This window comes from Thalassophryne amazonica, chromosome 19 (assembly GCF_902500255.1).
Source record: "Thalassophryne amazonica chromosome 19, fThaAma1.1, whole genome shotgun sequence".
Classification (NCBI taxonomy): domain Eukaryota; kingdom Metazoa; phylum Chordata; class Actinopteri; order Batrachoidiformes; family Batrachoididae; genus Thalassophryne; species Thalassophryne amazonica.
The window spans coordinates 43,447,140-43,472,064 of record NC_047121.1 but is presented as its reverse complement, the minus strand read 5'-3'; the positions used below and the strand labels follow the sequence as shown (position 1 = coordinate 43,472,064).

Below are 24,925 nucleotides of genomic sequence, written 5' to 3'. Positions count from 1 at the left end.
AAATGGTTTCACACAACCACTAACCATGAGTTCATATTCCTCTGAAAAATGGGCAAAAAATAAATAAAAAATTAAAAAATTCTGGCAGCTTGTGTAAACTTTTGAGTACAACTATATTTGAAAGGATTTGGAAAGCAATGCTTAGTGATCTCACTATAGCTCTATTTTTTGACACAACACAGTCAAATCAGCCAGGGGGTCTACCAGAGGAGGAGCGCCACAGTCGTGCTCGCTGAGTCCAAAGGCCTGGATTTACTCAGGAAGCTGAGGGTGTCGGTGGAGCTTCTGATCACTCTGGCTGCTCTTCTGTCTTGGGTGATTGTCGGGGTGGTGATGTTTGACTTTGTCGAGTACAAGGCAGTCCCTGGTTAGTTATCCATTTTGCTTCACAAACATACATTTGTTGTTCTTGCATTTCCTCATTATCAAGATTTATTTTTCTGTGATCTCTGACAGACATCCAACAAATAGTAACGGACCCTGTCCAAGCTGTAAACGACGCCGTAGATGAAGTAACCTCTCTGCTTAATAAGGTCCAAGGTAATATCATATAAATATTTTCCATAATAATTTGTTGATTCATAATCATATCTGTATTGTCATATTATATGTAATGTGACTCTTTGTTTTTTTACCTCCAGAATGTGCACCAGATTTAAGTGATCCGATATCTGTCGCCCGTTATGCATCTGATGAAATAATAGAAGCAAAAGATGGGTTTGTTCGATATTTTTCAAATGAGGAGGGTATGTAACGCACAACACCAACGTACACACATTTTAGCATCTGTCATGTTATTTTGATATGACTGGTAATCTCCCCTAAAATCCAGGAAACTTCTATCTCAGCTATGTTGATCCTGTGGTCATCGGTCGATGGGCTTTTCACGCTACTAATGATATCATATATGGGGTCGTGGCTTCCTTCAAAGACACACTGTGTGCCATTACAGATGTTGTGCTGGATACTACTCTGGATATACATAAAGGTACCTTTGTTTTTAATTGTTATTTCAGAAACTTTCAGTTTACCCCCCTTTGTCCACATCAATTGAATTCATTTTATTTATATAGTGCCAAATAGCAACAAAGCTGCCCCAAGACGCTTGACATGTGAAAGATCTAACCTTACCAACCCCCCTGAGCAAACACATAGGCGACAGTGGCCTTGTTGAGAAAGAAACCTCAAGCAGACCAGACTCAGAGGGGTGACCCACTGCTTAGGCCATTCTAACAGTTACAACAGTTAAATTGCGTGATAGTGAAAAAGTCCAAATTATGGTCAAGCTGGCAAAGTCCAAGAATTACACACTCATATCATACTCAATCAATAGAAACTAACTGAAAATTACATGAGTGCCTCATTAACAACACTATCCTTATTCATTTACAACACCAAATCCAAAAAGTTGGGATGGGATGGAAGATGGAAAAGGTAAATTTTAAAATAGTGCAGTAATACTTAAATTTACTTTGACTTGTGTTTCATTGCAGACAGCACAAATTCAAGATGTTTCATGCTTTGTGTGGTCAACTTCATCTTATTTGTGAATATACATCCATTCCTGCATTTCAGGCTGCCAACATATTCCAAAAAAAAAGTTGGGACAGTGGCAATTTAAGGCTGAGGCTATGGTAATAAGGTTAATTAAATGATGTTATTTCAAACACGTGACATCAACAGGTGATTGTAATTGTGATTTGGTCCAAAAGCAGTATCCACAAAACACTGAGTCTTTGAGTGAGCAGAGGATCTCCAGTTTGTCAACAAATGTGCAAGAAAATTATTGAAAAGTTTAAAAATAATGCTACTCAAAGAAAGATTGCAATCAATTTGGATATTTCTCCCTCTACAGTACATAATATCATTAAAAGTTTAAAGAATCTGGAGGACTTTCAGTGCATGAAGGACAAGGACACAAACCTAATCTGAATCTGAACACCAGTAATCTCCAATCACCAATCCCTCTAGACAAGCACTGCACTCAACAATCATTCATCCATAGCTGATTATAACAACATCGACAAGGGATTATATTGGGAAACCTTTGTCACGCCCACAACTCAGAGTTATATTCCCAAATGCCACTTAAAGCTTTACTGTGCAACAAAGAAGCCTTATGTTTAATATTGCCCAGACGGGGCATCAAATTCTCTTGGCTTGGTGCTTCTGCGAGGATGATCACACGGTGAAACTTTCATTGTGGTCAGACAAATCAGTAGTCTGGCACTTTTTTTTTTTTTTGGAAGAAATGGAGGCAGTACGATCTAGACCACAGATGAAAACACCTGTTTGTTCACAAGGTTGTTTTTTTTTTTGTTGTTGGGGGGGTGGGGGGTGTAGGTTAGGAGGAGTGTCTGAAATGGGAAGTTTTATTTACATGCTGAAGTTTGGCACTAGAGTGTAGCAGTCATAAATGTCTTTGTTCTCAGGTAAAATTGACCTTAGCTACGTGACCCTAGTGGTGATAGGCAGAAGCATCTTTGGTGTAATTAATGAGTCCATAAGTGGCGTGATGAGCTACATCCAGGACACACTGTGCACCATCTTAGACAATGTTCTGAATGTTGTAAAAGGTCTGTCCCTGTCTTACCAACCACTCTCCTCTGTAACCTGTAAACATCTATTATCACTTTGTCAGCAATGTAAATGTCCAAGCCCATACTTACATTTTTTAACTTTATTCTATCATCGTTTTAAAATATTTATAAGTGAATAAATATAAGGCCTGGTTTATTTTTGGTTTTTCAGATTGATCTTTGAATTTTTTTTTTTTTTTTTTTTTTTGTTTTTTTAAGGAACCACTGACCTAAGCTTCATGGATCCTGTGGTAATTGGTCGGAGTATCTTCACTGTTGCTGATGATACTGTGAGTGGAATAGTGGGCCACATCCGTGACAAGTTCTGTGCCATAGTTGACGGCATTCTGGATATATTTAAAGGTATCTCCTTCATCTTTTAACACTGAGGTTAATTTTATACAATATTTTCAATGATTTTTATTAACTGTACATTCCATAATACTAAATCCTTAGGTGTTTTCTGTGTGCTGTGTTATACACATAGCTGTGGGAAGTGGGGTGCTAAAGCACCCCCTACTGGAATGATAGATGACAAAATATAAGTAAATTAATAAATGTATTAAAACATTTAAATAGTTTCCCTGTTGTTATTTACACAAAAATCTAAAGTTTGATTAAGTTTTGAGGACAATAAACAATTATGAATCAGTATTCTATAACACTGCAACCTGTAACAGAATCTGGTAACTTTAAGGGCCGGTCACATGACACACGGCGGTAGCTGAACAAAGGAAAAAAAAAGTCAACAAAGCCACAAAAAAGTGGACGAATGAGAGTGCACTTCTCCCATCACCGAAAAGCCTGCGATGTGCAGCGTGCATAAATGACTGAAATGAAATAAAACTAACAAAAGAAAACAAAGGGAACATCGACCTTGACGCTTTGCAGCTGCGAGAGCTAGTTGTCTTGACAACAGGTCTGTCTTCACTACAATCGTGTGCACGCACATGCACATTGCAGCCACAGATGGCTGCAATGTGCGTAAATAGATTAAGTAGTTGGTTCAAACATTCTTGCCGCTATTGTTTCTGTATGAAAACGTTGCTTTTCATCCCACACATGGACGAGTCACTTTCAGCTGATCGGATCTTTAGTTATTGATCCGTTCAGACATTGTCACAAGTTTGATGCAAGATGTCGGACATTGGGAGTTTGGACAACAATCAACGGAACGCTGATGGTATGGAACTACGCAAATGATGAGGAACCGTCAAAACAGAAAGCAAAACGAAATACAGACGACTGAGGTCGTCATCAAGATTCGTTCACATTTTTCTACAGTTTGAAAATTCTGATGAAGCACCAGCTACAGAAACAAAGCTGAATGACGGTTAAATAATGTCTCCAAAAGTCAATGTATGTCCAGATTTCTTGTTTCATTTTGGATTTGGTGTCCTTCCGTTAGTGCCGTGTGTCCGGGGGCTTTAGCTGCAACACCTGTTTGTCTTTTTTCAATCATCTATTGATTTGTTGAAGTTGATAATGAATGTGTGCGCGTATGCCTTGACGTCCATGCCCTGTCACAGATGTGGGGGTTTAAACGAAAGATAGTAAATTTTATGCTGTTAAAATATTGTGTTTAGCCTTTTGGGATGAGTTGTTGTCGGCTCAGTAACCCCCAAACCCTCTTCCCACAGCTGTGGTTGTGCAAATACATGAGGCACTTTAAATTGTGTCAATCTTGTTCCTGTATTAATATGTTCATAATGATCACATTTGATGTTTACAAATGTTAATTAAAAAATAAATGTGTCTGACTGTTTCTTGTTTTTGTGAAGTACTGTACTAAAACAAAAAGTAAAAGACTTTTTTTATAAATAAAAAGCTGAATGCTTAGTAGGTTTACAGTCCAATGCACAATTCCACAAAAACAACAAAAGGGAAAATAATCAATGAACAATAAATTGATCAACATGATGTTTTTGTAAATTGAATGATTTTAAGGGTAAAGGGTATTCCCCACGTTTGATAAAGAAGGGAAATTCCATGAGACTTTCATGTCCATTACTGTGCTGAGTGGTCCTGCTGTGATCTAGCTGTGCAAGAGACATCTTAATCACAAAAGGATGAAGAAATACGAGACAAACAATAATTCTCTGCAACAATTAGATGACAGCAGAACCAACTGAAAGTGTAAAAGGGTTGTAACAGTCTCATGGAACTTCCCAGAAGCTCTTTATTATTTTGCAGCCATCTTTGTGATTTCTTTGTCATTATTTGCATACAGTTCATGCACAGTAATGCATATATGAACACTATTAGAAATTGATTATTTTGTCCACTTTATTACTAATTACAAGTGAACTTGTTGCTGGCTTAACACTGGAGAGCAAATTGGTTGTTAATTTAAATGATGAATATAAGATAATCTGTTTGAAATGATTCATTTGCAGTCCATGAGCTCCTATAAATTTCTATAATTCTTTAATTTTCTATGTACGAAAGATGTTTGAATGAAGTAGTAACTCACTGGAGCGTTTTCCTGAATGTACATTGTTTTTTCCTCAGGAACTACAGACATCAGCTTCATTGATCCTGTCGTAATTGGTAGAAATATCTTCAGTGCTATTAATGATTTTGGTGAGCGGCATAGTGATGTATATCCAGGATGCACTTTGTACAGTTTTGGATGTAATACTGGACACAGTTAAAGGTACTTAAAGGTCCTTTAAGTCATGTGTATATATCATTACAAGTTACCCTCTGCAGCCCTCAATGACAAGCTTCTATTTAACTATTTATTCCATGAGTACAGGCAATTGACCGCTTTTTTTAACCAGGTGTCCAGGAGGCTGTGGGATTCAATCCAGTGACAGCTGTCAACAGAACAGCAGAAATCACTAAGAACAGATGAACATGCTTGTGAACTACTTTTCCACAATGCTGATGGGTGAACAAGGTCTGCTTCAACATGATAGTGCAGATATTACACATACTCTGTACTGCTGATTTGTCTGTGATTTTGTCCTTAAAAGTATCCTAAATGCTATTTTACACACTAATATAGCAGCCAACAAATATTTTCTATGTAAATCATTAGCATCTTAATGGCATTCTGTACAGAGAATGAAGCCAGCACTCCCTTTGTGCTATGAGCTTTTCACTCTTGTTTACTTTCTTGGTCCGGCTGCTCATGCACGTTTAGTGTTTTCCTGAATGTACATTGTTTTTTCTCAGGAACTACAGACATCAGCTTCATTGATCCTGTGGTAATTGGCAGAAATATCTTCAGCGCCATTAATGATTTTGTGAGCGGCATTGTGACGTATATCCAGGATGTACTTTGTGCAGTTTTGGATGTAATACTGGGCACAATTAAAGGTACAGTATCCTTCAATTAATCTGTATATATCATTACATATTATCCTCTGCAGCCCTCAATAACAAGCTTCTATTTAACTATTAATTCATGAGCACAGGCAACTGACCACTTTTTTTTAACCAGATGTCCAGGAGGCTGTGGGATTCAATCCGGTGACAGCTGTCAAGAGAACAGCAGAAATCACTAAAGAACAGATGAACATGCTTGTGAGCTACTTTTCCACAATGCTGACGGGTGAACAAGGTCTGCATCAACGTGACTCAGTGCATACTTTAAATACACTCTGTACTGCTGATATGTCAATGGCTACGTTTACATGCCGTTAATATTCGGGATAAGGTCAATATTCATTTTCTGAATCAACAGAAATAACCCGTTTACATGCTTAAGCAGACAGAGTTACTCCTGTATACATGGTCATTGGTATCATTTGGAATATCCCCATCTAAACAGCGACGCACATCTTCCACTTGATTTGGTCTGGCATTCATGCAAATCCTGCTTCGCGTACCTTTTTGGCCACCTTCTTGTAAATGTCGCTATCTCGGTACTTTATACCGTCAATAAAAGACATTATATTCATGTCGTTCACAATACTAGTGAAGTACTCGGTTTCCTCCCTCGCTCCAAAGTGTGGTGCTGTGCTACCGCATCTGGATTTCTCCATGCTTGTTTACCTCTGCTTCTGTGGTGTGGGTTGTGCGTGCCGCATACAAGTAGTTGCCATACTCAAAAGACCAAGATTCCTTGCGGATAGGACATGCGCAGAACACAAATAATGTTCCTTTCTATGGGGATATTCCGATGCACGTTTATATGACCTGATATTCGGGTTACAAAAGGAGTAACCCAGGGGTTCATATTCGGGTTTTTAAAAACCGGAATATGATCATATTCGGATTTTTGCGGGTGTTTTTATATGGCCGTCGCGCAAACCAGGTTATTGCTAATATTCCAGTATGAAAAGGTTTTGAAAGGGTTATTGGCTGCATGTAAACGTAGTCCATGACTTTGTCCTAACAGGATCCTAAATGCTATTTTACACACTAATATGGCAGCCAACAAATATTTTCTATGTAAATAATTAGTGTCTTAATGGTGCCCTATGCAGAGAATGAAGCAGCACTCCCTTTGTGCTAATGAGGTTGTCACTCTTGTTTACTTCCTTGGTATGGCCTGCTCATGCACCTTTAGCACATGAGATTTCCATGAGTACATGTTCTGTGCATGAGGATCCCTGCCTGGAGGCAACCGCTACCCCTCCCCCACAGCAGTTTTAAAGAGGCGTGACCAAGGAGGGAAGCTTTATTTACAGTGCTGAACTGTGGCGTTAGAGTGACACCTAGTGGTAGAACATTCATTAATAGCACCTTTAACATTTAAAATACATTGGTTTAATGGGGTAATAACAAACATTCTCATACTATTTTTGCACTGTGTGTTTTAATACTGCAGGAATCATACCAGAAGTGTCGTTGACCCCATGAAGGTCATCACAGATGCTGTGTTGGAGTTTTCAGACAAGAAAGATCTGTTCCTAGCCTACATGTCAGGCATGTTCATTGGTGAACAGGGTGAGCTGATTTGTTTTAAAGCCTGCATGGTGACTTCAACATTTACATTAAGGTCAAGTATATATTAGAATATATACTGAGACTGATGTGTGTGTGTGTGTGTGTGTGTGTGGTGTGTGTGTTTGTGTGGTGTGTGTGTGTGTGTGTGTGTGTGTGTGTGTGTGTGTGTGTGTGCACGTGATACACACACACACACACACATATATATATATATAATTTATTTATTTATTTATTTATTCTTCTTCTTCTAGGTGAACCTGTTGCCACACCAGTTGTAAATATTGTAACAGACAAAGGTTTTGCTTTTTTAATCATCTCCGTGACCTTATTCTAAAAATGTCCACTACATATGCACTAATACACTAGGATTACTCAACATTTCATTTTCTTCTCTTTGATTAGATGAAACAGTAGTTTCACCATCTGATATCCATTTGGTAAGAAAGAAAGGTAAGCACTGACTTGTTAAGTTTTTATTTACGTTGCTGTTACACATAATAGGTTCTTTGAAAATTAAAACTAAATCTTTCAAACGTAGGAGAATTTCTTCCACCTTTAGAAAAAGGTAAGAAAACATCACATATTACACATGACTGCACATTTTCCACAGTGTGCTTCAGCAAACATTGTGCATAGACCTGCTGGGTGATCTTTTAACTACTAACATGTTTTAATCATGTTTTTCTTTTGATGGATTTTCATGCACAGTTGCATTAATTTTAGTTTTTTCTTTTTACGTTATTTGAATGTCTGTTATTATATCATAAGCCTAAAAGCATATGACTTTTTATATTTGAATGTCTTTTTCTGTTTACTTACAGAATAATTAAAAAGATGTACTGCATGAACAAAATGTGTTGTATGTTTTCACTGCAATAAATGTTTGTATGATCCATGTGGTTTTCGTTTTGATCCCTTTGACAGTCCAGTAGCTGGTTGATTTTAACACCTCATGAAACTGTGCATTCTGTTCACGTGTCTTGCCACTAAGTGGTTTTCATTCAAATCATCATATGACGTGTAAATGTAAAACTACTATAAGCATGATTAATGTCTCCTCTGATGTTCGATTATCTGTTGAGTAATACCATATGTTATGTTAGTACAACCCCTGGAAAAAAATTATGGAATCACTGGCCTCGGATGATGTTCATTCAGTTGTTTAATTTTTTTTAGAGGTCAGAAAAAGAATGTATCGCACAGTACTTTTCATTTAACTCCCTTTTTGTGTTATGATTTTTTTTTTTTGCTTAGACTTTTGTATCCAGAAGTCTTTTGTCTGTCAATTGTCTTAAAAGTGTTGTAACTTAATCAGAGGTGCCCCAGCGTTTGCATAAAACTATATTAAGTGTTCTCTTGGTAGTCTATGAAACTGGTCTACAACCCCTGGCAAAAATTATGGAATCACCGGCCCTCAGAGGATGTTCATTCAGTTGTTTAATTTTGTAGAAAAAAAGCAGATCACAGACATGACACAAAACTAAAGTCATTTCAAATGGCAACTTTCTGGCTTTAAGAAACACTATAAGAAATCAAGAAAAAAAGATTGTGACAGTCAGTAACAGTTACTTTTTTAGACCAAGCAGAGGAAAAAATATGGAATCACTCAATTCTGAGGAATAAATTATGGAATCACCCTGTAAATTTTCATCCCCCAAACTAACACCTGCATCAAATCAGATCTGCTCGTTGACATTGACCCTATGCCATGACATTGACCCTATGTGTCTTTTTGCAAGGAATGTTTTCACAGTTTTTGCTCTATGGCAAGATGCATTATCATCTTGAAAAATGATTTAATCATCCCCAAACATCCTTTCAATTGTCCAAAATATCAACGTAAACTTGTGCATTTATTGATGATGTAATGACAGCCATCTCCCCAGTGCCTTTACCTGACATGCAGCCCCATATCATCAATGACTGTGGAAATTTACATGTTCTCTTCAGGCAGTCATCTTTATAAATCTCATTGGAAAGGCACCAAACAAAAGTTCCAGCATCATCACCTTGCCTAATGTAGATTCGAGATTCATCACTGAATATGACTTTCATCCAGTCATCCACAGTCCACGATTGCTTTTCCTTAGCCCATTGTAACCTTGTTTTTTTCTGTTTAGGTGTTAATGATGGCTTTTGTTTATCTTTTCTGTATATAAATCCCATTTCCTTTAGGCGGTTTCTTACAGTTCGGTCACAGATGTTGACTCCAGTTTCCTCCCATTCGTTCCTCATTTGTTTTGTTGTGCATTTTTCGATTTTTGAGACATATTGCTTTAAGTTTTCTGTCTTGACGCTTTGATGTCTTCCTTGGTCTACCAGTATGTTTGCCTTTAACAACCTGCGTGATGATTTACCCTCTTTTAAGAGTTTGATAATCCTCTCCTTTGTTTCAATTGACATCTCTCATGTTGGAGCCATGATTCATGTCAGTCCACTTGGTGCAACAGCTCTCCAAGGTGTGATCACTCCTTTTTAGATGCAGACTAATGAGCAGATCTGATATGATGCAGGTGTTAGTTTTGGGGATGAAAATTTACAGGGTGATTCCATAATTTTTTCCTCAGAATTGAGTGATTCCATATTTTTTTCCTCTGCTTGGTCTAAAAAAGTAACCGTTACTGACTGCCACAATCTTTTTTTCTTGATTTCTTATAGTGTTTCTTAAAGCCAGAAAGTTGCTATTTGAAATGACTTTAGTTTTGTGTCATGTCTGTGATCTGCTTTTTTTCTACAAAATTAAACAAGAATGAACATTCTCCGAGGCCAGTGATTCCATACTTTTTGCCAGGGGTTGTATATGGACGTACTTGGGTGGTTTGTATTGGAACAAATATTTTTATGCATCGTTGCATGGAATCACAAATGTTTACACTCAAAGTATTTTTGACAGTATCAATGATTATAATTCTGGATTGAAGTATCTTGTGGAGTGTTGAATAACTAATGTTGAGGAACACTAACTCCAGCATGCATCTACTCTGTAAAATGCCACTCATGTTTTGGTTGTCATGCAGTATGGTCCATAAGTATTTGGATAACAACATATTTTTTGTAATGTTGCTTCTGTTCATCACCACAATGGACTTGAAATTAAACAAAATGTGCTTGTAGTGTAGACTTTCATCATAAATTCAATAAGAAGTCTATAGGGGTTCTGAGACCTATAAGTGCCGGTGCTTATCCTGGATTTGTAGTATGAAGCAGAGTACAGCCTATGACTGCTCCTGGATGGACACCAGTCTGACATAAGATACTTCCCCAGTCAGTACTACTACCATTACAGCTGGATGGATAGGGATAATGTACAGGGTGACCCCCCAAAAAAACAGAAGTCATAAAAATTGTAATAAATCCTACAAAGGTCCAGCAAGAATACTGTTCCAATCATCTTCCCCAACATGACTTGGTCAACCAAGGAAAAGACATTTTGCCTGGGGGCCTATTTCACCAACAAATCATACCATTTGGAGCATAATTTTGAAAGGACATGACTTTTATGCAAAATGACCAAGATAACTGAAACTTTGGGGAAAGATCATACACAGACTGAGGTTTAAGTCCAGCAAATTTCAAGGAATTTGCTGGACCTTTGTAGGATTTATTACAATTTTTATGGGTTCTGTGTTTTGGGGAGGGGGGTCACCCTGTAAATGAAATGTCTTATCTGAGGACACATGTTGTCTGAGGACACAAACAAGTATCATGACCACAAATAAAAGGCAAGTCTACCCAAATCCTTATCAAATTAAGCTATTTTCAGAGACCACAAATAATCAAATGAATTGTAAGAGTTATTTTAATTATTGATGCAGGTGTTAGGTTTGGGGATGAAAATTTACAGGGTGATTCCATAATTTATTCCTCAGAATTGAGTGAGTCCATATTTTTTTCCCTCTGCTTGGTCTAAAAAAGTAACCGTTAATGACTGCCACAATTTTTTTTCCTGATTTCTTATAGTGTTTCTTAAAGCCAGAAAGTTGCCATTTGAAATGACTTTAGTTTTGTGTCATGTCTGTGATCTGCTTTTTTTCTACAAAATTAAACAACTGAATGAACATCCTCCGAGGCCGGTGATTCCATAATTGCCAGGGGTTGTACTACATCAGTGTTCTAAAACGCTGATTAAGACAAAATTAACATGCGTTATTGTTGATGACAAAAGACGAGACTGAAATGTATTGCATGAAATAAAATCTCTCTCAGTTCTAGTCAAGCGCTTACGCTTTGAAAATGTTTCCAAAATGTGTCACATTCCAACCCAATCTCACAACGCTGTCCTGACACAAACTCAGCAAGGTTGGATGCAACATATAAATGTACCGCGGGCACATCTGAGAATGTGCGGGACATAGTTGCTGTATTATCTGGAATATAAGTATAGTTTATTATATGGTTGGTTGCCCATTCGGCTGCTCCCGTTTTGTGTTCAGGGTCGCCACAGCGGATACAACCAGATCCACATTGATATATGGCACAGGTTTTACGTCGGATGCCCTTCCTGACGCAACTCCAATGTTACCTGGAGAAACACACACAGCCGCTGGTGTTCCAAAGAGGTCTCCCATCCAAGTACTAACCAGGTCCCACACTGCTTAGCTTCTGAGATCTGACGGGATCAGGCTTACACAGAGCAGATCGGCTGCATAGTTTGGGAGGCCCTGCGACTTATGTTCTCGGAAAAAAAAAATCACAAATTTGTTATTAATAACAGCTATAATGACTATTTATATAGGACTTTTCCAGGAATCAAAGCGCTGAACAGAATGAAAAAAAAAGAATAAATGGCAATAATAAAAGGTACACTTCAATAATGCACCAAAATCCCAAATTAAAGCGCTGAGTGAGACTTTTACTGCAGAACATATACTGCAAGCTTGGCGATTCATTATTCTAAATTAACTACATGTATAATTTCTCTTAAATATCACCCATGAAATTGCAAGACACATACAATTTGCAAATATTAGAAATGCAAAAACAAACAAAAAAAAACAAAACAAAAAAATCACTCTTATTAAAAACAATTCCAGAAATATTTCAGTGTATAAAAGTAAACTGTGCAATCTATGAAATTTGGAGGCTTTTAATAATTTGAAGTCAAATTACAGCATCTGGAGAGCAAGTTATTTCTGTTACATATGTCACAGAGGTGTTAAACAAGATAAATTCTGCTTAAATCAGGAGAATATCTGTGAACATAGAATAGTGGGACGTCGGAGATGTTGATCATTAAATGTCAAGCACATGAAAATGTAAGAGATGGATAAAAAGTGATTCGGCACATTATGACACCTTTAATAATTATCTTTTTGGGTCCAAGATCATTTCCTTGTTAAATCTGCCCATTGAACAATAAAATCTAGATGAAAAACATCATGAATGAAACATTTTAAACTGCTTTAAACCTTTAAGAGCTCCAAGTGGCTATTAATTAACGATGGTTGAAGCCAGTGTTTCACTGCAAAAACATCACTTTTGCGATATAACAGTGACAGTTATTAAAGCAGTTTACTTTGGTATGAATATTATTCAACAGGTATTTCTCCTACGTGTGTTGCTTAGCAGCAGGTAACATTAGCAAGGCTCTTTTATTGGCCACGTTGGAGAACAACATAAAGATAATCCGTGCACAACAAATGTACCTGTACTTATAGTTATTTTAGATTTTTAAAAATTTGAGGCATTATAGCTACTGTAATTATTTCATCTGAATTATTTTATTAATTATCTAATTATTTTGACAGACACACCAGTATTTGAAACCAAAATGAAAACCTTGTAGCCTTCCAAAAATCTGAGTGGGCGCAACTTGCAGTGTAGAGGTTTGTGCGCTGTAGGAAAAATGTGCTGAGTTTCATTAGATGACTCACTTCCGCAGATCTAAAACATTAAATCATTGTGAGCTTTGAAAACTTACAGCTGTAGTAATAAGGGAAATAACGTATACCACTGAAGTCTGTGTAGAACAGTTTTGTTTATGAAACTGCCTCATCTTTGATCACTTTATAGAAAACAAAAAACAAATAGAATCAAAATGATTAAAGTTGATGAGTTCAGTGTGATTTTCATAAAAAAAAAAAAAGAGTTCATTTGTCCAAATATAACAAATCTTTGAGGTTTATTGGTGAATATAACTCTGATCTACACACCTGTTTTGCTTTTAATGTAGCTGTAAATGTGAAATTATCACTTAGAACAGCTTGACTGTCAAAGAATCTTCAGCGATGCAATATGTGCTGCTGAAATAATAATAAAAAAAAATCCATTTCCCAGGTGGCAGCAGGCATGGCGTACATTGAAAGGATGAACTACATCCACAGAGACTTGCGTTCTGCCAACATCTTGGTCGGAGACAGTCTGGTGTGTAAGATCGCCGACTTTGGCCTGGCCAGGCTCATCGAGGACAACGAATACACAGCGAGACAAGGTGCCGCCCTAAATGACAAATCATTCCCATTCATTGGCTCATTTTGTGTTGTATTATTCTGTCACCCTCCAACAACGCCATTTTCTAAATATGCAGCAGTCAGAGGAAAAATGTGACTCATCGGCACATGCACAACTTTTTCAGACTAACGACAGCAAGCAAGCAGAGAAATGTCTCTGCGACACCAGTGGAAAACAGAACCACATGGTCAGAAACGTGGCAGTGGATCATGCATGTGCACGGCTTGAGCTGAGGAATTAGGATAGCGTGATTTAATGCTGTGTCTCGTCTTGGAACAGATGCTTACGGCGAAACACTTAAGATCTTGTGTTTGTGTTGGCAATAAGGTCTTCCTTAGTCACACAGTCAACATGTTCATTAGTTAGCCCGAATTAAATGTTTACTAAGTTGTCCTGTACAACTGCCAGACTGAGTGGTTTCTTTTTTCCAGCAGGATCTTATCATGTCCTCATGTCTCTGCGGCAAATCAAAACACACCAAGGAGTCTGACCTACTTTCTCCTTAGGTTTTGGTAGAAGGCAGGAGGAAAGCGTCTTCTCAGTGTATGTTGAGAGCTAAACACAAAATTGAGATTTCTCTCGTTTGCAGGTGCAAAGTTCCCAATAAAGTGGACCGCTCCCGAGGCTGCACTCTACGGCAAATTCACCATCAAGTCAGATGTGTGGTCGTTCGGCATCCTGCTGACAGAGCTGGTGACCAAGGGCAGAGTGCCCTACCCAGGTCAGACAGAGTTCCGCTGCTCTTTAATTGCTTTTATCTGGTTGATTAGTTTTGTTTTTTTATACAGTAGTGTTCAGAATAATAGTAGTGCTATGTGACTAAAAAGATTAATCCAGGTTTTGAGTATGTTTCTTATTGTTACATGGGAAACAAGGTACCAGTAGATTCAGTAGATTCTCACAAATCCAACAAGACCAAGCATTCATGATATGCACACTCTTAAGGCTATGAAATTGGCCTATTAGTAAAAAAAAGTAGAAAAGGGGGTGTTCACAATAATAGTAGCATCTGCTGTTGATGCTACAAACTCAAACTATTATGTTCAAACTGCTTTTGTAGCAATCCTGTGAATCACTAACTAGTATTTAGTTGTATAACCACAGTTTTTCATGATTCTTCACATCTGCGAGGCATTCATTTGTTGGTTTGGAACCAAGATTTGTGCTCATTTACTAGTGTGCTTGGGATCATTGTCTTGTTGAAACACCCATTTCAAGGGCATGTCCTCTTCAGCATAAGCAACATGACCTCTTCAAGTATCTGACATATCCAAACTGATCCATGATACCTGGTATGTGATATATAGGCCCAACACCATAGTAGGAGAAACATGCCATATCATGATGCTTGCACCGCCAGCTTCACTGTCTTCACTGTGAACTGTGGCTTGAATTCAGAGTTTGGGGGTCGTCTCACAAACTGTCTGCGGCCCTTGGACCCAAAAGAACAAATTTACTCTCATCAGTCCACAAAATATTCCTCCATTTCTCTTTAGGCCAGTTGATGTGTTCTTTGGCAAATTGTAACCTCTTCTGCACATGTCTTTATTTAACAGAGGACTTTTGCGGGGGATTCTTGCAAATAAATTAGCTTCACACAGGCGTCTTCTAACTGTCACACCACGTACAGGTAACTCCAGACTGTCTTTGATCATCCTGGAGCTGATCAATGGGTGAGCCTTTGCCATTCTGGTTGTTTTCCGTTTTCTTCATGCGTCTGTTTTTTTTTTTTTTTGTCCATTTTAAAGCATTGGAGATCATTGTAGATGAACAGCCTATAAGTTTTTGCACCTGCGTATAAGTTTCCCCTCTCCAATCAACTTTTTAATCAAACTACCTGTTCTTCTTGAACGTCCCATTTTCCTCAGGCTTTCAAAGAGGAAAAGCATGTTCAACAGGTGCTGGCTTCATCCTTGAATAGGGGACACCTGATTCACACCTGTTTGTTCCACAAAATTGACAAACTCACTGACTGAATGCCACAACTACTATTATTGTGAACACCCCCTTTTCTACTTTTTTTTTTTACTAATATCACAATTTCATAGCCTTAAGAGGTGGCATATCATGAATGCTTGGTCTTGTTGGATTTGTGAGAATCTACTGAATCTACTGTACCGTGTTTCCCATGTAACAATAGGAATATACTCAAAACCTGGATTAATCGTTTTAGGTCACGTAGTACTACTACTGACAAGGTTAGAAAATAAATCCCTTCACTTCAAAACACAAAATACAGTTTTTAATTACAGTAACAAGATAAGCCTTTTACATTCACAATCAAATGTCATTACAGCAATTGTAATCTTTATAAACATGGCACACTGCAGTGTAATATATCATCCATTCCATGTTTGGAGACATGTCAGGACAGCAGACAAAAATCAGTCATTTGGCCATAGACTGGTGATCTATAAGGATTATTCTTCATTAATCAATTCAATTTATTTATATAGTGCCAAATTACAAGTAACTCACCCAAAGGCACTTTACTAGGGTAAGGTCAAACATTATTGCACACTTGACACACTGGCACATGATCACTGGATTTTACAAGTACCTGCGAATTTTTTTATTACCACTGTTACCCATGTGATTGATCAGGAATTGGTAATGTTTCGACCTTACCCTAGTAAAGTGCCTTTGGTAAGAGATGTTGTAATTAAATAAATAATTGAACTGACTTGATGAAAAATAATCCTTATAGATCACCAGTCTATGGCCAAATGACTGATTTTGTCTGCTGTCCTTGACATGTCTCCAGACATGAAATGGATGATATATTATGCCGGAGTGTGCCATGTTTATAAAGATTACAATTGCTATAATGCCAGCATTTCATTTATTTGTAGATGGTGTTACATACTTGAAGACCGTATGTCTTCAGTAACTTCCTGCACAAGTACCACTATGGTCTGTAGAAGCTGTAGCTGTAGAAGAATAAAAGGATTCTCACACTTCACCCTGCTGTAGCAGGATAGATGGTTACTTGTAAAATGCTACAGATGGACCGGTTGTCAAACTAGGGTTGTTGCCATCCGGACTGCAGTTTGGTGGATTCAGTGATTCACCAGCACCAGCACATGTTCCCAGACCCGCCCTGAACCTGGAGTATAAAATGTGGGGCCTGGTTCGACTCTTGGCCTTCGTCATCGTCCTTAATGAGCATGTATGGCAGAAAACCCCTTCTGTAGTTACTTATTATAATTCACAGTTGTATGTAATTTGAGTGTTGTCCCTCCATATCTCTCCAGGTATGAACAACCGGGAGGTTTTGGAGCAGGTGGAGCGTGGCTACCGGATGCCGTGCCCTCAGGACTGCCCCACGTCCCTGCACGAGCTGAGTGGTGCAGTGCTGGAGAAAGACCCGGAGGAGAGGCCCACCTTCGAGTATCTGCAGGCCTTTTTGGAGGACTACTTCACTGCCACTGAGCCACAGTATCAGCCGGGAGATAACCTCTGAGCGCTTGCTGCCCTCGCCACCCATCACATCACCGGCTGTCCACCAGAGGGAGCCAGACACCACCAGTCCTTATTCCCTGACATCTGGCTTTGAGCTCCTCCAAAGGCGAGCCAAGGCTACGCCCGCAAACTGACTATCAAATCAAACGATGTTTTGGTGAATGACTGCCATGGGGATGAAAGAAGAGTTTGTGAAAGTTGTATGTAGTGTAAATATAAATTGCTTGTTTACTATCTTTTTTGTTTGTTTGCTTTTGTTTATTTGTTTCATTTGATATTACTTTTGATATTTGGGAAATGTTGTAGATTTTTTTTTTAAAGATCATAGTCAAAGGTATGGCTTGTAGAAACATGTCAGACTCACAGTTGGTAACAAATCGTGACATAATAATTGTAAGAACTAGTGTTACTTAGACATCATGGGCTAAAATATCTCAGATATGTTTCTGGGAGTCCACGCAACCTTTTTTGTTTGTTTTTTTGTTTTGTTTTTAATCCAGGGTAACTATACTGCTATCCTCTTCTCAAGGAACTTAGATGTGCTATAACACATGTTCTTGCCTTTTCATGGTTAGTAATATTCTTAAAATTAAGGGAATGCCTTCATGCTTTCTACACTAACTAAATGCCTATTGCAACATGGACACTTCCACCCAACCTGTATCGTCTGCACTGGTATTAAGTGCATCCATCGCATTTATTCCTTACCGAATCTTCTCCAACAGCAATGTCAACTAGTTGCTTATTATCCTGACACTATTTTAAAACGTAACTTACATCATTGTATGGCAGTGCACAGTGTAAGAATTCTGCTTTGAACCTTCAGATTGTTAACCAAACTGCCGTTTACCGCGACAGACACGAAGGATGTGTACGTGTGTGTGTGTGTGTGTGTGTGTGTGTGTTCATCCCTCCATAATGTGTCTCTGGAAATAACACGGCCTAGGAGACCAAGCAATTTTTTGTTAAATTTCATTGGTTTTTTTTTGTTTTTTTTTTGGGCCAGTCTTGTATGTCATCATAGTTATGTTTGCCTTCGACTCTGGAAAACATTTTATCACAGTGTCAAGCTTGAGCTTCTCTCTCTAGATGACGAGTTTCATTCCAGGACAACACATCATGTCTGTTTTTGTGTTGCTTTTCAGGGGAAGAAAAAGTGAACAAAACCTGAGATTTTGTATCACTTTGTCATTTCAGTAGATAGTATAACGAAGGAATGTTTTTTGGTCTGCATTATTTATTGTCTGTTACTTGTACACAGTTGGTTTGAAATAAACAACTTTACCATCCTTATTTGTGAATCTACCATTTCTGAACAATTCAGAATAAATATTTTTAACACTTATCTTCATATATTATACATGAATGCTGTACTTAAGGTTGAAAATGCATGTCACTGCAGTCCCCCTCCTCCAAACACCATAAAATATTGATTAATAACTGAATGAATGATTGTGGTGGCCGGAGAGAGGGTGAATGTCATACTGCTTTGTATGAATGAAGGTGCCCAATTGCAGAGTGCACTGCATGCTAAAATTGATGTAGTCTGAACTTGTAGGCAGTAGGCAGCTTCTAATGGCAGTAGCTACATTATGATGGTTGTATCTAAATTCCTCTGTCTGTGGAGCAAAGAGTATACCACGGGTTCTGTTTGGCTCAAGGATGTACACAGGTTTGTTGGTCTTTCTATTCTGGGTAATTCTGCAGGAATCTCGTTTCTATAACTACAATGTAATGCAATAGATTTCAGGAAAATCTTGGAAAACATTGTGTCTGTCCAGTAACATTTCTTTCCAGTGAGGCAGACCTCATAAAGTGGTACCTACAGTAAGTTAAGACTCAAAAGGTAAGGAAAAAAAAAAATTTATATTAATTTGATTTATATGGCACCAAATCAGAAAAGACATCATCCCAAGGTACTTTACCCATACAGGAGGTTGCGACTGTTCTCTGTATTACATCATTTGCAGAGACCCAACATTCCCCCAAAAGTAAGGACACTAATTTTGAGAAAGAAAAAAAAACCTTTTTGCAAGAAGAAACCTCAACCAGAACCAGACTCCATGAATGGTCCACCTGTTGCAATTAAGATCAAAGGTCCAAAATCCAATTATTTATTTATTTATTACTAATTTGGGATATTTATGACTTCGGAAACATTTTTGTCTTAAAGCTGAAACACTGTGTATGTGAGATTCAACTGATCTCACAGCAAGTTCGTAAATTGTGATGGCGTCATGAAAACTGATTTAATCCGTTAGCATCGTGAAATGGAAGAGATTTTTCTAATGGCGTGATGAAAAAATGTCGTGATGGCATCATGAAATTAGGGGTGACACGGGGGTGTTGGGGTTACGGTTGGGGTTAGCATTAAAATTCGTGATTGAAGGGTGACCGGGACACAAAATGCCAAGATTCTGTAATTTTATATTTGTATGAATTCAAATTTATATGCATTAAATTAAAATTCAATTTGCAGATGATTCTTCTGTTCTGCTCTGTAGAGCATGGTGTCTGGTTGATGTTTTCTTTCATGGATTTGACATCTCAACTGCCTCAAATGATGCATTTTTGTTGAGATTTCAACTTCCATGTTATAAAGTAAGTCTTGTCTAGCAATTGACTGTCTTGTATTTGTGTTGTTGTTTTGTGGCATAAATTGCAGTGTCAACCTTTTACAGGTGGATCTGCACAGCAAATTATATATATAGAATTATTCGGGGAGTCACACACAAAGTGCTTGTAACAATGTTTTTAATTAAGTTGAAAAAATATTATGATACTTCATCTTGTGCTGTTCCTCTGGTTGTTACTTTGGTTTGGGGACACATTTGTGCCAGTAGGGGTGCCCTATTAAGCAAGCTGATCTATACAGATGGTCTTGAACAGCCAAAAAAGGTCTGCAGAGCAGCTGGTGTGCAGAGCTCTAAGAATAACCTGGACATTTGTGGGGATAAAGTTACCTTGAAACCTCCCTATGCTTTGCTCTGACCTATACCCATGTGAGGCACCAATAACACGGGGTTGGATATGCTAGTAGCCCCTTTCCCTACCCAGGCCTGTGCTTAGCTTGGCTCTTTCCAATCCAGCTTTGTTCTCCTTTGCCCCATCATCCCCACTTGCCCACTGGCAACGCTGCCACACAGGCAGCTCTAAATCCCCCCAAATCTGTAAAGTTAGAGTTTATACTTGACTTCTAGTTTGCTCCTTGTCTTTTTTTTTACTTTTGGAACAGCATAAACTGTGGATTACTGTATATTTGCCGGGGCCGTGGTCACCACTTGGAAATGGATTAATATATATGCACTTGGACATGGTTTTGCTGACACGTGGACATTGATTGGATTTACTGAAGCTGGGATTGTACCCAACTGGGTATCACCATGGCTGAAGGTAGAGCTGTTTTGTTGCCACTGAAATCAACAACAGCATATGCTAAAAATGAGTACGGATACTTTACTGTATGCCAGCAGTTTAGTTGTTTGTTGCTACACCCTGATGGGGATGACGGCATAAAAAACCAGCGAGTCTTCCTCTTCATGTGGTATTGAATTGTTTTGTTTTTTTTCTTTTGTTTTTTTTTATGGTGACTACATCATAATCCTGCCACTAGCCTATTTGGAGTTGAATCTAATATGAATGCTTTGATGAGTAATCCCACAAAAAGACAACCCCTACAGAGAAGGAAACAGGGCTTTGGTAGAACTGAACCCATGACCTTCTTCCTGTGGAGCAAAAGGATAACTACTGCTCCACAAAATGAGCATATGAAACTGAACAGCTAAACTGAGTCGACAATTAAGTGAGCACAGTGCTAAAGAACAATGAAGCTACCCAAAAAGCAAACTAAATATAAAACTGAATAAAAAAATGCACCAAAATGAAACTAAAATGAACAGAATATGATGTCATATGGACTGAATATAGTGCTAACTGAACAAAAAATTAAATGATTACGAAGCTAACGTAACATAAAACTAGCTATGAAGCTAACTAGATATAAAACTAAATATTAAGATAACTGAAAATAAAACTAACCAACTATGAAACGTACTGAATACAAAACTAATGGAATATTAAGATAACTGAATATAACTCAACCTCAACATAAAATTAGCGACAGGAAAAGCTAACTAATACTGAAAACAACAGCCTCTAACGCAAACTGAATATAAAGCTAATGCAACATCAAAATAACTAAACATAAAGGAAACCAAACAAAAAATGAATCTAAAACTACTGTAACTGACCTAAATTTAAAGTTAAACTAACACTAGCTATTTTAACTTAAGCTAACACCAAATGAATGTTAAATAAATTATCTCTAAAAGTGTTTAAAATAAATGGCAGCGCTTTGACAACCGTGTCATCTTTTTAAAATGTGTTGAAAGACAGTCACTATAAATAAAGGATATCATGTAGCAAAGTATTAGTGTAATGTCTTCTGACATGTCTGCAGGTACTGATCTTTGGCTTACAACATTAGCTGACTTTCAAATGTTTCCTTTCTGACTTTATGAACTATGTTCCGTAGCTCAATCATTCATTTCATGACATTTGAGAGATCAAGATCCTTAAAATGCACAATTTCAAAACAAGATTTGTGGAAACATAATGACACTGTCAGTCTATAATGAATTATTCAAGTGTTTGTGTGTTTTAATGTTTTAATAACTCAGCAGTTGTATATGAGGAAGTGAATCACAAGTCAGGCATGCTTAGAATTCATTCATAGTCTAAATTCTGGGTCTTTTAGTGACGCTTAGGGCTTGTGGCCAGCGACCACCTTAGAATTTCTTGTGTTTTTCTTGTTGCTTAATGCTGACAAATTATACTGTATTTGTTGTCTTTCTGATGCCTGATTCTGTTTTTCTTCTCTCTGTTTGCGGTTTGGCTCCATCCAGAGATGGGTGTGGTGTTTGTTTCTGAAACCCTCCTGTCCTGTGCACCAGCAACATTTCCTGTATATTCCTTTTTGTGAATTGTTTTATAAATTGTGTCACTAATATGGTCCGAGCAGAGGGTCACTCCTTTGAGTCTGGTCTGCTTGAGGTTTTTTCCTCAAATCATGAAAGGGAGTTTTTCCTTACCACTGTCACCTGTGTGCTTGCTCTGGGGGTTGGTAAGGTTAGACTTTACTTGTGTGAAGCACCTTGAGGCAACTTTGTTGTGATTTGGAGCTATATAAATAAAAAAATAAATTGAAACTGAAATGTAGATGTCCCCAAAGGTTTGGCACCGATTCCATTTTGCTCTGTTTTTAGCACATGATAGCACCCTTTTCCACTATACTCAACAGATGGGACTTATTAGACACTCTCACTGCTGAAATGGAAATGACAGTTGATTCTGCCCTTTTTGGATCTTTAATCTGACAATATGACACCAGCTCAGATATCAAGACAAACTTTAGAACTGATGGTTCCATCAAGTAATGCATCAGACACACTGTCTGCAACATTGCAGTATTTAAATCCATGGGGTTTATCTCCTGTAAACTAATGATACCTTTTATTTTAGACTCTCATCCTTACAGACTTAAATTTCTCTCTGACATTTAGGAGAAAGAGGTGATGTCGCTAAATAATTTGGTAACATGAATAGCTGACTTAATTGCAGAGCTGCAACCGACAAGTTAGATCCAAACTATATTTATAGAAATTATATAAGGAAAATATTGTTTTATTGCCTGTTATGTGTAATTCCTTAGCATTTTGTGATAAATTAAAGTAGAAGCTCATAATGATGGGTGCTAAAACTCCAGAAACAGCATTTATCAAACAAATTGAGTCAACATGTTGTGTTATTTATGAAAAAGAACAATAATGTTGATTAAGGACTTTAAAATCTTTTTTATATGTAGGTGAGTACAGCCGTAAGTTTTTTTTTTTTCTCTTCACACATTGGGCAACACATAATCAGAATAAAAGATTTGTTTTGCAATGAGTTAAGTGAAACACTTACAACTGAGATTAGACAGAGCATGCCTACAGAACAAGAATGTCTTTTTCAAGACATATGATAATAGAGTACAGTAAATATGTGTAATGACATAATTTACAGCTTCATTCTGTGGTGTTAGAATTTTACTTCTAGACATGTTAGTTGTGAAATCTTACCTGACAAGAAAATATGTTTCAACAGCTAACAAAATAAAGGCTCAAATAAAGGTTATTAACATAAAAGAACTTTCTTTAATACTTTAGCAAAACATATTATAAGTACTTATGGGAAGGTGATAACACAGAGGTTAGAGATTTACCAAGTGAACACATGATCCTTAGGTCTGGCAAAATCCTTAATCTCCTCCCTAATGTCTGTATTTTTCAGAGGGAATACTGGCTGCATTGTGATGTGTTCTAGCTTCTATACTGTTCAGTGTTTGCATGGGCTGGGTGTTGGGTTAGGTTGTGGAAACCAGTAGCTTAGGAGCCTTTTTTGGTAAGGAAAGGTTTAGTGACCTTGACTGAGAATGATGCTGTGACCTTCACAGAATCAATTGACACTTTGTTTGCCACACTTGAGAATCTGAATGAGGAATCGTATCCTGGATCAAGACAGATCTAGGCTTTCACTGACTTTCTTGGCTTAGCCATCTGTGTGTATTCATTGTGTGGTGAAAGCATGAACTTGTAGAGATGCCCAACTATGTCGACACTGGCATTTTTCTGTCTGGGTCCTTGGCCTTTGAAATTGACAGATACCTGGGAAGAGCTTACAGAGGCATGAGGTCCCTGGACCAGAGGTATTTGGTGATGCCAATATCTTTCAAGGAGAGCAAAGGTCCAACTTTAAAGAAGATCCTGGTCCTTCCTATACTTACTGTATGGTTGCGAAACTTGGACAGTGACCTAAGGCAACAACTAGATGTCTTTACCACGTTTCTTCACAGGACCCTTGGGTAATGCTGGAATGCCTTTGCTTTAAATGAACATTTTTTTAATGAAACTAAAGTGAGAAGTATCACTTGCATGGTGAGGGAATTTCACCTACGACATTTTGGCATGATCCAGCATGCAGGTGCCTCAACGATGAGGACCTCAACGGTTGGAGAAGGCCAAGGGGAATCCCACATTTCACATGGCTGTGGAAGATAAGTTACTTTTGAGATGTAAGGATGGGCCAGATGTCAGATTGGGTTGTTCCCATCAAAGACATAGTAAGGTTCTTTGGTGTTTTGGCTGTGGCAGCGCACATATTCCCCATCCTCAAATGATGTTAATCCCTAAGGTGCTTCCAGTGTGTGTGTGTGTGTGTGTGTGTGTCCATGCGTGCACATCTGTGTCAAATGGAAAATTGCCATATAAATGCAGTCAGTTTATTACAGAACATGGCTAGAAATTGGAAAAAACTTTCAAAGTAAAGAAAAACATTTGTGTAACATTAGTACAGTTGACAACAATATAAGAGTACTATTGTAGACAGGCTACGTTTGGAACATAAATTCTTGCTTATTTGAGGGTAAACTGATGCAACATTTATTCATTCATTCATTCATTTTCTGCCGCTTTTCTGGGTCTGGGTGGCAATGGCAG

At 37.9% G+C, this 24,925-nt stretch overlaps 1 protein-coding gene across 1 annotated transcript in view; it reads left to right on the top strand.

The window, feature by feature from the left end:
- Positions 1 to 24,925, top strand: part of LOC117531812 (trichohyalin-like) — a 98,566-nt gene that overhangs the window by 6,639 nt on the left and 67,002 nt on the right. The window contains exons 2-9 of the mRNA XM_034194963.1: positions 183 to 367; positions 457 to 540; positions 642 to 746; positions 833 to 988; positions 2,433 to 2,576; positions 2,799 to 2,942; positions 5,760 to 5,903; positions 6,028 to 6,147. Coding sequence (XP_034050854.1) covers positions 334 to 367; positions 457 to 540; positions 642 to 746; positions 833 to 988; positions 2,433 to 2,576; positions 2,799 to 2,942; positions 5,760 to 5,903; positions 6,028 to 6,147 — 931 coding nt within the window. The 5' untranslated portion in view covers positions 183 to 333. The remainder of the gene's footprint in view (positions 1 to 182; positions 368 to 456; positions 541 to 641; positions 747 to 832; positions 989 to 2,432; positions 2,577 to 2,798; positions 2,943 to 5,759; positions 5,904 to 6,027; positions 6,148 to 24,925) is intronic.